Source organism: Meriones unguiculatus, chromosome 19, assembly GCF_030254825.1.
Source record: "Meriones unguiculatus strain TT.TT164.6M chromosome 19, Bangor_MerUng_6.1, whole genome shotgun sequence".
Lineage (NCBI taxonomy): Eukaryota > Metazoa > Chordata > Mammalia > Rodentia > Muridae > Meriones > Meriones unguiculatus.
In genome coordinates this window covers 30,385,758-30,399,763 of record NC_083366.1, presented here as the reverse complement: position 1 = coordinate 30,399,763, position 14,006 = coordinate 30,385,758, and the positions used below count along the sequence as shown (strand labels likewise).

At 41.5% G+C, this 14,006-nt stretch overlaps 1 protein-coding gene across 1 annotated transcript in view; it reads left to right on the top strand.

Moving 5' to 3' along the window:
• Positions 1-13,381, top strand: part of Ryr2 (ryanodine receptor 2) — a 533,102-nt gene extending 519,721 nt beyond the window's left edge. The window contains exons 98-104 of the mRNA XM_060372656.1: positions 811-957; positions 2,060-2,194; positions 7,409-7,565; positions 7,920-7,984; positions 9,240-9,340; positions 10,425-10,476; positions 11,945-13,381. Coding sequence (XP_060228639.1) covers positions 811-957; positions 2,060-2,194; positions 7,409-7,565; positions 7,920-7,984; positions 9,240-9,340; positions 10,425-10,476; positions 11,945-12,040 — 753 coding nt within the window. The 3' untranslated portion in view covers positions 12,041-13,381. The remainder of the gene's footprint in view (positions 1-810; positions 958-2,059; positions 2,195-7,408; positions 7,566-7,919; positions 7,985-9,239; positions 9,341-10,424; positions 10,477-11,944) is intronic.
• Positions 13,382-14,006: the final 625 nt, after the last annotated feature.

Here is a 14,006-nt window from a genome sequence, read left to right as displayed (position 1 = left end):
AACTCCAGTTCTAGGGTGGCTGATTCCTTCTCTGGCCTCTGAGGCCATTGCATTGTGTGCCCATACCTAGACATGAATACACATATGTATGGCTAATTAAAAAGTAATTCCTTAATTATGATTTAGGAGGCTTCTACAAACAGCACCAAATATGCAGTGACAGTCACTACAGATGTCAGTGACATCAAGAAATACTTTGGTTGCTATTGGGCTTACTTTAGTTCACTCAAAGTATGACTCTGCCTCAGTGAAACTGTTTAGGAACTATCCCGCAATAGATTCTAATGGATCCTAACAAACTTAGTGTGTAGACAAATGAAGAACAGACAAGAAGAGAAAAGGAAGGAGTCAAAGTTAGTGGATTCTTGGGTGGACTGTAGACATGAGTTCCAAAACAGAGGCAGTCTTGTCCCTGAGTAACATTTTTTTTTTAACTGATCATGGCTGGGTAGTCTTTGAAGTCTAATGGATTCTGGAGTCACAGGGCAGCCTCGATAGCAAAGAATTATTTTGTGTGATGTAGCGAGCACGATGCTGAAGCTGAGACCCTGCTCTTAGCATACAGCATGCTCGTTTCTCTTATTTGTAAAAGGAAGAATAAGAAGAGTTGGTGTAGAGGAAGAAATTACACCGAGCCTTTCATAACAAACTAAATAAAGGTAAAATGTACTAAAATGAATCCAGAAGAATTACTGTCTAGTCAGAAGAGGTGAGTGCAGAGCTTAGCATGGAGTGAGATGGCAGTGGCTCTTGCTGGTTCTTGCGCAGTCTCGTGTCTGACATGCCTTTCCCCTTGTTTGTTCCCAACAGTCCTTCCTGTACCTGGCTTGGTATATGACCATGTCTGTTCTTGGACACTATAACAACTTTTTTTTTGCTGCTCACCTCCTTGACATCGCGATGGGATTCAAAACATTGAGGACCATCCTGTCCTCAGTTACCCACAATGGAAAACAGGTAAAAAGTCGTACTTCCTTTAGAGAAACTAAAAACAGCAGGAAGTGAGCCTGCAAAAAACAAATCCAGCTCTTAAGGGAAAACATATGGTTCCACCTGATACTATGCTGTGTCCAAAACTGTTGCAGAATCCAGATGCCTTGGTTGAATTGATAGCGAGAGGTGTCACACTTAAATTTATTAGCCTCTCTCTTTTTCAAACTGAAAAAAAAAAATCTTACTGATATTCTATGTCACTAGGTACCATTGACAAGGGCATGCTGACATAGGGGACAGCTGGTCTAGGTCCAGAAAACCCACTAGCGTTCTGATGGAACAGCCGTTCACGCTGGAGCTCTCCATTCCTGGTGACTTAGTGCAGAAGTGTACATTTTACTCAGTCATTGGCAGTTCCAAGCATTCAGTCGGTGGTAACAATTCTGTGCTAATCATCTGGATTAACAGTTCTTCTAGCCTAGTTGCATTTTATAATCAGTGTTCCTCCAACCACTGGAACCATATCTGCTTTTACTACTGTTACCATAATCCCTTGTTTTCTAAAGTCCACAAGAAGCTCCTACACGTTACCTAGGGGTCTGAATAAACCTAAGATCTTCATGGCAGCTCAAAGGCACTCTGAGAGAACCTCTGTGGACGCTGCTCCTTTGCCAGACAGTGGACTAGGACAGAGCTCCCAACATGGTTAATTTAACAACTAGAGAGATGGCACAGCAGGTCGGAGCACTTACTGCGCTTGCAAAGACCCAGGTTGGGTGGCCCCAAACTGCCTGTAACTCCAGTCCGATGGAATCCCACCCACCTGGTGCACATACATGTAAACAGGCTCACACACATACATACATATAAGAATTTGACTTCTATTGCAGGAGAGTATGTTACACTGTATTTTCTGCCAGATAGATAATAGCAAAGTGAGCACTGAAACTGCTTTCTAATATGTATCAATTTGATCTGAGTATGAAAATGAAATCAGAATTTTTGTGTTCTTTATTTGTGTTGTGTGCTTATTAGTCAATTAAGTAGTCAAGTTTAGCATAAACTGCTTTGACAGACTGGATAAATTAAAGAACATGTGCAGATAAACTTGTCACCTTGTTTTCAGCTCGTGTTAACTGTTGGCTTGCTAGCAGTCGTGGTATACCTGTATACTGTCGTGGCTTTCAATTTCTTCCGAAAGTTCTACAATAAAAGTGAAGACGGTGACACGCCAGACATGAAGTGTGATGACATGTTGACGGTAAGCTCCTGAGTCACCCCACACCTTCCATCTAAGCCACTGTACATTTTCTCATCCCCAGGGCAGGAGAGGAGGTCCCAGGCATGACAAAAGGTTGAGTGGTTCTTCAAAACACAGCCATTTTGAGTTTAGCCAGGCATAAAGTACTGTTTCTGGTGGCTTCCTACCCATGTTTGTTCAGCTCCGTAATTAGTAGATATGCTGAGTGATGTAGTTAGAATTGGGAGAAATGCAGTCATGTTAGCCTGCTGCTCACACATTCCAGGACAGCAGGTAGAATGTCCTTCTGGAGAGCGTTCTGAAGCCTGACTTTACTTGAAATTACTCAAATGCAAAAATATATCTTACAGAACTGATACTTTTGCTTTTATACTGAATATCTTCTCTTAAAGGTCCTCTTTTGGTCCTTTAAGAGTTAACAGATGTTAACTCTTTAACATCTGTTAAAGTTAACAGATGTTCCAGCTTTCACACTGTTGTGTGTCACAACACAAGAACTATTGTACAACTTGCCTCTGATATGGTTGTGTTCCTGGGATAAAATATCTTGGCAAAAAGCAACCTAGGAGAAAAAGGGTTTATTTTGGCTTACAGTTGTGTAGGGATAAAGTCCTTCATGACAGGGAAGTTAGGCAGCAGGCAGAGAAGTCAAGAAGGCAGGAGCAGGAGGATGATGGGTCATATTTCACCCATACTCAAGAAACAGAACAGCAAGTAAAGCTGGGCAATTTGACCTCACCTCTCCCCCTGACGAGTGGCATATTTCTTTGAAGGTTTCATAACCTCCCCAAAGAGCACCACCAACTGGAGAGGAGGTGTTCAAACACATAAGCCTATGGGGAACATTTTATATGAAAATCACAGAAAATTACTATCTTTGAGCACTGAAGTTTGTGAGGGGGGAAATAAGAGAGTAACTGTTGCTAGCTGGGAAGAGCAAGGTCTTTTTGTCGGCCCTTCAATGGAATATGTACACGGTTGGGGTTGTATTTGAGTGTCAAGGGCGCTGGCAGGATGCTTCTGAAACTTCTCTAGAAAAAGAAATGTCCCAGAAGAGTGATGTGAACAAGAGACTGATACCTTGATGAATAACAAGTTAGGTATTTTTGCACCTCTTTTGGAGTAAGGTGGAGTGCGTAGAAATATTCAAAGAAGTTAAACTACCATAATGTTGCCTTTTGCCTTAAAAATTGCAAAAAAAAAAAAATCAATAAATCACAAGTCCCTGAGGGGGAAATAATGAAAATGAATACCAATCTTTCTATTCAAGTCGGTAGCAATTAGGACAGGTTTAGGTCATTAAAATAATAACAAATTTTAATGGATACAAGGTCTTCTGTAGATGATATAAAACCTAGAAACTTGTAAAAGAAAAAAAGTATTCTTTTTGAGAAAAGCAAATACAAATCAAGTCTTACAGACAAGTGATAAACTGGCCAAAATATATTCAATATGATAAGGAAGGGACAGCTTCCTCCATTGGCACAGATCTCACTATACCCTTTAAAAGACATAAACTGGGGCCAGCCAATATGAGCTCAGTCCTCTGGCCCTACATGCTGGAGGGAGAGATGCTTGAAAGGAATCCTCTGACCTCCACATCCTTGCCATGGAACCTCCAACACACACACACACACACACACACACACACCAAATAAAATGTAATTTAAGTAATTTTAAAACATTATAAGAAATAAGACAATAGACAAAAAGTCAATTATGTGGCTAGGCAATGCATAGTAGCATTAATTCATTCAGCTCATAAGTCTAAAAGATGCCTGACTATTACTATAAAGAAAGAAATTTGGGCCAGGATAACGGAAAACTACATTTTATTGTTAAAAATTTAAAGCTCGCAGTAATCCCAGCCAGTGGAGTAATGGGGGAAATCAGCCCATTCCTCTTCCTGGGAATTTGAATTTATACAACTTTAAAGAGATTGTCCATATGTATCAAAGTCCATTTGTTATCAGTTAGTTGCTCTTATCAGGGGGTCCTGTGTGATTCTTCACTGTATTCAGCAATAAGATGACCCAGTTTTCACTAAACATCCATAAATGTTTCCATTGTGTTCCTTAATTTTTTTTTAGGAATACCACAGCCTTTCCTGGCTGGGCTTGTCTAGCAGTTTGGTGTGTGAGTATAAAAGGCAGAGAAATTGGTCTCCATTTTACTTTTTTCCTTGCCACTTCTAAAATGCTTGAGAACAACTTTAAGGCATAAATTGTGTATCATGGCTCATGGCTTCAGAGGTGCCAGACAGCAGTGATGATGGATGCATGATGAAGCAGAGTAGGTTTCATCTTGGTGGCTAGGAAGCAGAAACCACGAGGTTCTGAAGGGCAAGATATCCTGGAGGACTTGTCATCAGGACCTACTTCCTCCATCAAGCCCCTTCCTCTTACTCCCACTATATCCCAGTACTGTTTAGATCCATCCAAGGATTCATCCATTTTACCATTCTAGAGCCCTCATGACCTACTTGTCTTGGAAGCACCCTCATGCCAACTAATCATCAAATGCAAAACAAAGCAAAACAAAAACAAATTCAATATACCATATTGACAACATATACAAGCCCCTAAGGGGAAAATGGTGAAAATGAATGCCAATCTTTCTCAAGTCAGAACAGTTAGTTACTAACAGTTTGTACTGGTATCTTCAGTGCTTCTTTATCAAATTAAGTTGACAAGTATGCATAAGGTTACAGTCTCATTTTAGGAGAAGTGGGCTCTTAGCTTAGCCAGAGCCTGGACATCATCAGTTCAAGGGACTTCTGAGAGTCATGAGCAAGACCATTGGTGGCTATGTGTGGTTCAGGCATTTCTCTGCACATCGCCATAAGGTTTTTATCTTATCTTTGGCCGTGATGAGCTTGTCTACTCTGTGAGGAAAGGTGTCAGATGTCTCCTTTCAGCAAGAGGAGAGAGACTGAGTCTTTGCTTCTCAGGCTATGTCTGTGTGTGGAGAGCAGTCATCAGCAGAAACTTCAATCTTTGGCTTCTGTCGCTTCCAGTAGGTGGCACTGCAGCCAAAGTTTTATAAACCATGGCTCACCAGGGATTTCTTTCTTCCCAGATCAAGGTGTTTTGTTCTAAGAATCTAATTAAGCCAACTCTGTCCTGATAGGGTTTGAACAGACTCTTTGAAAATGTAGAGAAAGTGAAAAAAAAAGTCTTCAGCCGGGGGCAAAATGATCGTGGTAGCTGCTGAGACTGGGCCCAGAGGGACATTTTTGCCTAGAAGTCTTATCATCTCCCTGGAAGCTTTGCTAACCTGGAGGACCCGTGGATGCCCCCTCCCTCAACCATTCCTTTCAGAAAACGAGAATAAGAAGCAGCTTGAGGAAGTTAGCTGCTCAGGCAGTTATTGGAGATCACCTCAGTTAATTAGCTGTTCTCACACATCTGACCTGACCTTTCCATCAAGGTCTTTGGCTCCTGTTTCCTGGATCTCTTCACCCCCCTCTCCCGACACTTCCCTTTGAGCCTCCTCATACTTCCTCCTTCCATCTCTACCTCTGTCTCATGCTCCTTCCCTATTGATTTCTTTTTTTTTTCCTCATTTTTTAAGACTCTGTGAAAGAAGTGTAGTGTTCTGCTCCCAAAACTGATTCTTGTACTTCTGCCCTAACTAGGCTTGGTCTGTGGAAAGAAAAGTAGAGAAAGGGGGTCTGGTTTTCAGGAAAAGGTAATAATTAGACTTCTGAATCCGAGACACCAATGAATGTTCACATACCAATGCAGCCATTTTGAGCTTTGTTTGGAAAGCTGAGGCTAGGAAAACTCCCCTCTGTACTCCCAAAGACAACCCTGTCAGCTCCTCAGCCAGGCCAGGCCAGCTGAGGCCACCATTGTCACTCCCCATGGCCCTCCACATAGGAAGACTCACCTTCAGAAAAGAATACGGGACACCATGTTTCCTTAGTGAAAATAAGCAACGTGTTCCATTTAAAGAATTTAGACAGAATGGCTGGAGAGATGGCTTGGTGGTTAAAAGCACTGGCTGCTCTTCCAGAGGACCCAGGTTCAATTCCAAGCACCCACATACCAGCTCACAACTGTCTGTAACTCCAGTTCCAGAGGATCTGACACCCTTACACCAATGCACATAAAAAAATAATTTTTTTAAAAAAGAAGAATTTATAAAGAAAACAAAAATATACAGTGAAACTAAGTTATCCTTTATTCTAAAAGGCACTATGGACAGTTTTAGCCACCAAGTTTTAAGAAATCAATGTAGTGTCCTGAAAGGAAGATACTGGTTTTTTTTTGTTTTGTTGTATTAAAGTGACTGTCTCCAAAATTTCACATCTAGACACAGGCTCAGCAAATGGTACTAACAATCCAGACATCTGAGCCTCCAAGGAGACAGGTTGTGCAAATAGGCCTAAACCAGCCTGGGTACTACAGCCTTAAACCAGCTCTCTCCGGAGAACTCTCTTGGCCGTGCTGCCACAAACAGCTTTTCTAGGCTCCAGAATAGTGCTGGTGGGTCCAGCTGGGTTTTTACAGTAATAGGGGTTCAGGGCAGGCGTCATAATGGTTTTGGCTTAATGTATATCAGGCTGAGAAAAGTACCTCTGTGAGCATGATGATTCGGATTCTGAGCCTGACAGGACGACATGGGGATGCGACTGTGGGCATGTGTGATAGGTTATCTTCCACCTACAAAATGAGCCAATTCAAATTAAAGTGTAAAGACAGGTTTATTGGGGGCAGATCATGGGCAGGTTCACTGGTCCCAAGGAACAAGGCCAGGGAAGTCACTTTGCAGAGGGAGACAGAGGGGAGAGGGAAGAGAGAGAGAGAGAAAGAGCATGTACAAAGAGAGAGAAATGCAGGGAGAGAAAGAGAGAGAACTACAATATCTGGATTATATAGTGAAGAGCCTCTGGGGAAGAAAGGCCATTCCCTGGGCTGGAAAGTTCAGGGTAGAGGGGCCAAGGGGCTAATGAAGCACTTTTCTATTTCCCCAAGTGACACAGAAACACAGAAGATCTAAGCAGAGTGAACAGGGTGGATGAGTGTGGAGTGTTGATTAGGAGACAGTGGCATGTAGGAGGCACACGTTCACGTCACAGGAAGAAGGATGAAAACAGAGTGATGACACAAAGCACACGGATTCTTCTCCTTTAGAATGAGCATAAGACACTGGGGAGAAATCCCCATGTTAGCGGGGACCCTCAGAAGTGTCTCTCTTTCTGCCTCCCAGTGTTACATGTTTCACATGTATGTGGGCGTCCGCGCTGGAGGAGGCATTGGTGATGAAATTGAAGACCCAGCGGGAGACGAGTATGAGATCTACCGTATCATCTTTGACATCACCTTCTTCTTCTTTGTGATTGTCATCCTCTTGGCTATCATACAAGGTGAGACACACACACCAGGGGCTCCTGGGTATCTTGACCATGAGCCATCTGCTGCTGAAGCCAAAATGCAAGGTGGGATTTTTGTATCACGTGCTTTTTGCCAAGGCCAAATGAACTTTTTTCTTTTAGTATTTCTTCCTTGCGAAATCTCTAGAGGGAAAATAAAGAAGTGTGTTTTGATGTAAAACAAATAAACCTCCCAGCTTTTGCCATACAGGGAATAGAGTTTATTCTTGAGCCAAGTTTGAGAATCATGGCCTGGGAACACAGATTTAATTACCCCCAAATTTCCAAGGAGTTATGAGTTGAACTGTTGATCACAGTTGATCATATATGTTCTCTTTTCAACACTAGGTTTGATCATTGATGCTTTTGGAGAACTCAGAGACCAGCAGGAACAAGTCAAGGAAGACATGGAGGTGAGGCCTTTGTGGCTTGGTGGTGGGGATGCTGTGAGTGATGCCCAGTTTCCTCAGTGGTAACTGAATTCACTTGAAGCTGTACATGGTCACTGTAATTTTAAAACCCTGGCATGAGGAAAGGCCCTGCTTCACTTTAGCTCACAGTACAGGCCTTCAGTCCTAAGCATAAACCACCTGGCACTGTGCATAAAGGCAAATCCCGAGGAGAGCAATGCAGATTAGCCTAGTCCTAGAGATGTCCTTTGATTGATTAATTACCTGGACCAGCACCTGACCATGAGAGGACCTTTCCAAAACACTGATGAAACATCTCATAATTGGTCTAAGATTTATACCTCTTTTGTTTGGGTACTGAACTATGTTTGGATAGGTGGCAAGTTTTCAATTTCTTCTGAGGACTCAGTTAATCCTGCTTAGCTAATTACTGGGTGTCATGAACAGATCAATCACGTAGTCCAGATGGGTGCATGTAGGCTGCAGTAAAAAATGAAAAGACATTTCTGATCAGCCATCAATATCCCATCCTCCTTCTGGATCCCATATCACTTAAGAAAACCCCAAGATATAGTTGTGATAGTTAAATTTGTACTGAGGGACCATATCACAAGGTGATGTCTGGTGTATATTGAGGAAATCATATATTAAGCTTTCTTCCAACAATGTGTTATATAGCATTTTCTGGGGAAATTTGAACAAATGACTCTTTGTCCCAGATAGGCCAAATAATTGGCTCCACCCAAGTCTAACTTGGATCAGTGGATGCTTTGGGATTATTTACAAAAGGGGTTGATTACAGGACTGTGGATAGGGAGGTTACTTATGGCAGCATGGGTGATGGATTTGATATAGCAGCATGGTTGAGGGGTTACTCATAAGAGCATGAGTGACTGACAGTAGTTGCATTACTGAAAGACCCACCAAAGTTGGATGATGACTCGGGAGAGGTGCATCCCGAGAGCTTCCATCCTGCCTTATAGACAGCTGCACCAGAGTCGCTTCCTGCTCACTTAACATAAGGGAGGGGCCTACTGAACCTGTAACTGGTTCAGCTTCCTGAGCCTGGTAAACTGCCTGTGTCCAGTAAGTTCCTGGTAGGTTTTCTGAGCTTCCTGAGTTGTATAAGCATTTCTCCTTCCTCCAGAAGCAATGAACAATATTCAGAGGCAACACTATACAACCCAGCAGACTGTGTCTTAATTCTCTGCTATCCTGTGACTTCTCTGCTATTCTGTTGTCTCCCTTTGAATTCCAGACCAAGTGCTTCATCTGTGGGATAGGCAATGATTACTTTGATACAGTGCCACATGGCTTTGAAACCCATACTCTACAGGAGCACAACCTGGCCAACTACTTGTGAGTTCCCCTCTTGTTGCTCTTCCCTTCCCCAGTAACCAGTTCCTTACCATTCCTATAAACTCCAGAAACAGGGCAGCGGTTGGACTCCAGGAGAGAAAGACTGATCCTCTCATCTGTGGAGGAGGATGACTTAAATCATCAGAAACTGTCTATATTTGCATGAATGATACTGAAGAATCTGGAATAGGGTAGGGATGGTGTAGAGCCTTGCAGAGATGCCTGGCCGTGTTCCTGTTTCCAACAGGAACCCTCTAGATGCAAGCCTGAGTTATGTGGATACTTCCTCGTCCCACATCCCTATTTTCTCATTTACACCCTTTTTGAAGACCTATATGTCTTTCTGGGTACTACATAAGATTCAGTTAAAAACTGTTTTTGTTAACAGTTATACAGTTGTTTCCGTTTTGTTTTACACTGGGTTTTACATATATGTATGTGTATATTTATATCTATGTAAGTGTATATAGGTTTATCATATCTGTATACACATATGTGTGCATGCATATTAAATGAAAATATGACCTTTCCTTGGGACTAACTAAAACTGGGTTTTATCAAAATATCATTCTTATTTTTGGATGCAATTTTAGCAACAAATAGACAAGTTATATCAAGTAACATAATTGGAAGAAAAGTGGTTAAACTATACTCAATTAACTTGATAAAAATAGAATTTTATGAAGTTAGCCTTGAATTAAAATTCATCAGTGTTGATCCTAGCCTGACCTAAAAAAATGTATATTCAAGGGCCAGGCATGGTTGTACATACCTTTAATCCCAGGACTGGGGAGGCAGAAGTAGATGGAGCGAGTTTCTTCCTAGCCAGGAACACAGAATGAAACTCCTGTTTTGTTTTTAAAGTAACTCAGATATAAAATTGTGTGTAAAATTAGACAGGTCATTTCAGAGAACATCCTTATTTCTTCCTGATACATTGTAACTGATTTTTCAAAAACTGAATTTGTAATGTTTACTCTATTTCCATAACCTAGTGCAACCAAGATACACTATGTAACTATCTTTGCTGCTTATACTTGTATTTTCCTGTAGTCTATTCCTGACTTTTTCTCTGTCTCTGTAGGTTTTTTCTGATGTATCTCATAAACAAGGATGAAACAGAACACACAGGACAGGTGGGTGAGCAGTGGACATGCACCATCTTTAGGATGAAACTGTAGGAAGGGAGGCAATAGATAATACAGTGAGATGTAGATGTTTAACGCTCAGGGCAAGAATTACTTTCAGGCGCTAAAGCGATGGCTTAGCAGTAGAGTGCCGGATACTTCTGGAAGCTGAGGTTGTGAGGTAGCTCACAACCCTCTGTGACCCCGAGCCCCAGGGAATCCAGTGCTCCTTTCTGGCCCCCGTGAGCACTGCATTCATGGGTACGTAACCACTCAGACATACACATTTGATTTAAAAGGAAGCATTCTTTTTAGATATTAATTATGTTACCTTCAGATAACACTGTTTGTGTGAAATGAGTATCAAAGATGCTGCCTATTATGAAACAGCAAAATTCTAATTTCACATTTTTTTATATAATTTTTATTTCTTTGTATTAATTTCAGGTTATTTACTTTGTATCCCAGCTGTAGCCCCCTCCCTCATTCCCTTCCAATCCCACCCTTCCTCCCCCATCTCCTCCCTGCCCCTCTCTAAGTCCACTGATAGGAGAGGTTCTCCTCCCTTTCCATCTGACCCTAGTTTATCAGGTCTCATCAAGACTGGCTGCAATGTCCTCCTCTATGGCCTAGCAAGGCTGCTCCTCCCTCGGTGTTGGGGTGGGGGGAAGATCATAGAGCCTGCCACTGAGTTCATGTCAGAGACAGTCCCTGTTCCCCTTACTAGGGTACCCACTTGGATGATGAGCTGCCATGGGCTATGTGGGATTCTAGGTTATATCCATGCATGGTCCCTGGTCGGAGAATCTCAGTCTCAGAAAAGACCCCTGTGCCCAGATATATTTGGTTCTTGTGGAGCTTTTCAGCTCTTACTAACTCCCCCTTCTTTCATATGATTCCCTGCACTATGCCCAAGGTTTGGTTATGAGTCTCAGCATCTGCTCTGATACACTGCTAGGTAGAGTCTTTCAGAGGCCCTTTATGGTAGGCTCCTGTCCTGTTTCTTGTTTTCTCCTAACAATGGGTTTACTTGTGAATCCCATCTCTTTTCATTTGTAAAAAGTGTGTTTATTATATGGCCCATACTTTCTCATGAACTCCCACTTACAATATTACAATTGGAAAAAATTTCATGCCTAAGGTTTTCAGAAAATTTTGAAATTTCCCTTCCGAGTTACTCACCACAAATGGATAATAGTTTGAACTTGGGTAAAATTAGTAGTGATAATACATGAAATCCTTAGAGACTTACAGATACATTTTTTATCATTATTATATTATGCTCATGCTAAAGACATTTTGTTTATTTGAAGATTGTTTATTACTGAAGGTTATTTAAATGGGGCTATCTGAATGCAATTGGACTTTGCCAGTTTTACGTGATAAAGCAACAGAGTTCAGCATCTTCTAGTCTGCTCTTTGTTATAACACAGACTTTGGAGACCTTGTTAACACATCGATTACCTCTGCTTTACAGGAATCTTATGTCTGGAAGATGTACCAAGAAAGGTGTTGGGAATTTTTCCCAGCAGGGGACTGTTTCCGGAAACAGTATGAAGACCAGTTAAATTAACATCATACCTTGATTGTCTCTGAAAACCAAAAGCAATCTCTCTCTTTTTCCCTCTGTCTCTCTCTGTTGTTCCCTTGGAAACACCTACTCATGTTTTCCACTAGCCAGCATCCTGTGCTGAGAGCACCGATGCTTCGTCTCAAAGGACCTGACTGTTCTCCCCCACCTCATGTATCTTCATTGAGAAATAAAGACTGAAGAACAATCCAAATCCACACTCAGACAAAACAGGAACTCTGGAAAGAAATTCATCATGGACACTCTACCATCCTACCCATGGACAGTTTCCCCTGAGGGTCATGGAGTCTCCACAAGTTGCCAGACCTGTGCAGCCAAGCATGGCAGCCATACTCACCCAGGCTCTTTATTTTGCCATCCCAGAAGGAAGTGTCTGAGGGTCATAGAGCACTGTAGCACTTAACGGGTTACAATGGACACCAGTTGCAAAGGGAAATAGTGCCTTACTATAAGTGGGTTGAGCTATGCAGAAGATAATATGCATGACAAACACCTTTATTTTCTTTATGTCAACTTTATTTTCTTTGCTAGATTGATTTTGCGATTTTGGTTTTATATATAAATTTTTTTTTCCTGTATTCTTTTATTTGGTGGGAGAGGGTAAGAAAAGCTGTCTGTACCCTTTTCGAAAGATGGGTGGTGTGTCTCAGGACGGAAGGAGGCTCTTCTCATTCAGCTGCGTCACATTTACCCTCCCCACTTTGGTAAACACTGATGCAACGTGGCAACTTATGAAATCTTTGTATGAAAACAAAAAGACTGCAAAAAAAAAATACAACCTTCAAAAGAAATAATTCATTGCATGTTTATTATGCAAGTTTAAATGAGCAAAGAAAGCCTTCAGGAACAAGTTGATCAATGCAGGAGGACTTCCATGATAATTGCATCCATAGTAGCAGAGTGCTGTGGGCTTTTTCATATATCTGGAGTCAGTGTCACCCACCAGCCACTGGATCCATCACCAATGTGACAGCGGTCTTGGGTTTTCCGCTTTCTTTTGGCCACCTGTGATCAGTTGTTGGTTAAGGACACCTTGTGGGGCCATTATTTTGATATCCAAGCTGAAGCAATATCCATTCAGAGATTTCATTGGTTGCATAATGAGACATGGGTGACCAGGTACATCAATTCATTTTATGTTGTTTTTTCCTCTTCTTTTTTTTTTTTCCATTTTGAGTCCTTTTAAATGTAATGCTAATCTTTACAATTAAAAAGACAGGCTCAGAATGGAAGCGAGGTCATTCTGCAAACATTGGAGATCTTTTATTACAAGTCTGCTTGTTAATTTTAGAATTGTAAAATGGCTCTAATTAAACTATTTAACTAAAATCCTTGTCTTCCTTGTGTCTTTATTCATTTCTCTTGTACCAGGAAATCATAGAATCCTAAGTTTTTAATTGAGCTGAGTGTAGGACAAACCCAGACACCACTGAGACCTTTTACAATCAGACACACAGAGCCGTATTTGCAACTGTGGAGAGTTGGGGCTACCAGGCACTTAGTCCCACACTTGCCCTTTACATCGTGTGCTATCATTCAATGATAGAACTCCACTTTTTCCACTTTTAAAATTTTCATACTCCTTTCACTTTAAAGAACTCTTCCTTGCTCACGGAAGTGTTCTATAATAATTATAATCCACTTTATATCTTCATACAAAAGAGACAGGGAACACAAATGAACAATTAATTAAACACACAGACACAAACTAAACATGTATTATGTGTCGTGGACCATCAGAGATGTCAGTTACACATCACCTGTTCTATTATGCCTAATCATCACACCATCTGAGCTACAGAACCTGGCTTTTGTGTTTGTTTCTTTGTGTCACTTTTATTTGGGGGAAGGATTAAATCTTGCTGCACTGTGGAAATTGCTTCCAAGCCTTCTCAGAGATGAAATCTTATGCCCTAAAGAGTCTGAGTCAAAGAGATCAGGTCAGCTT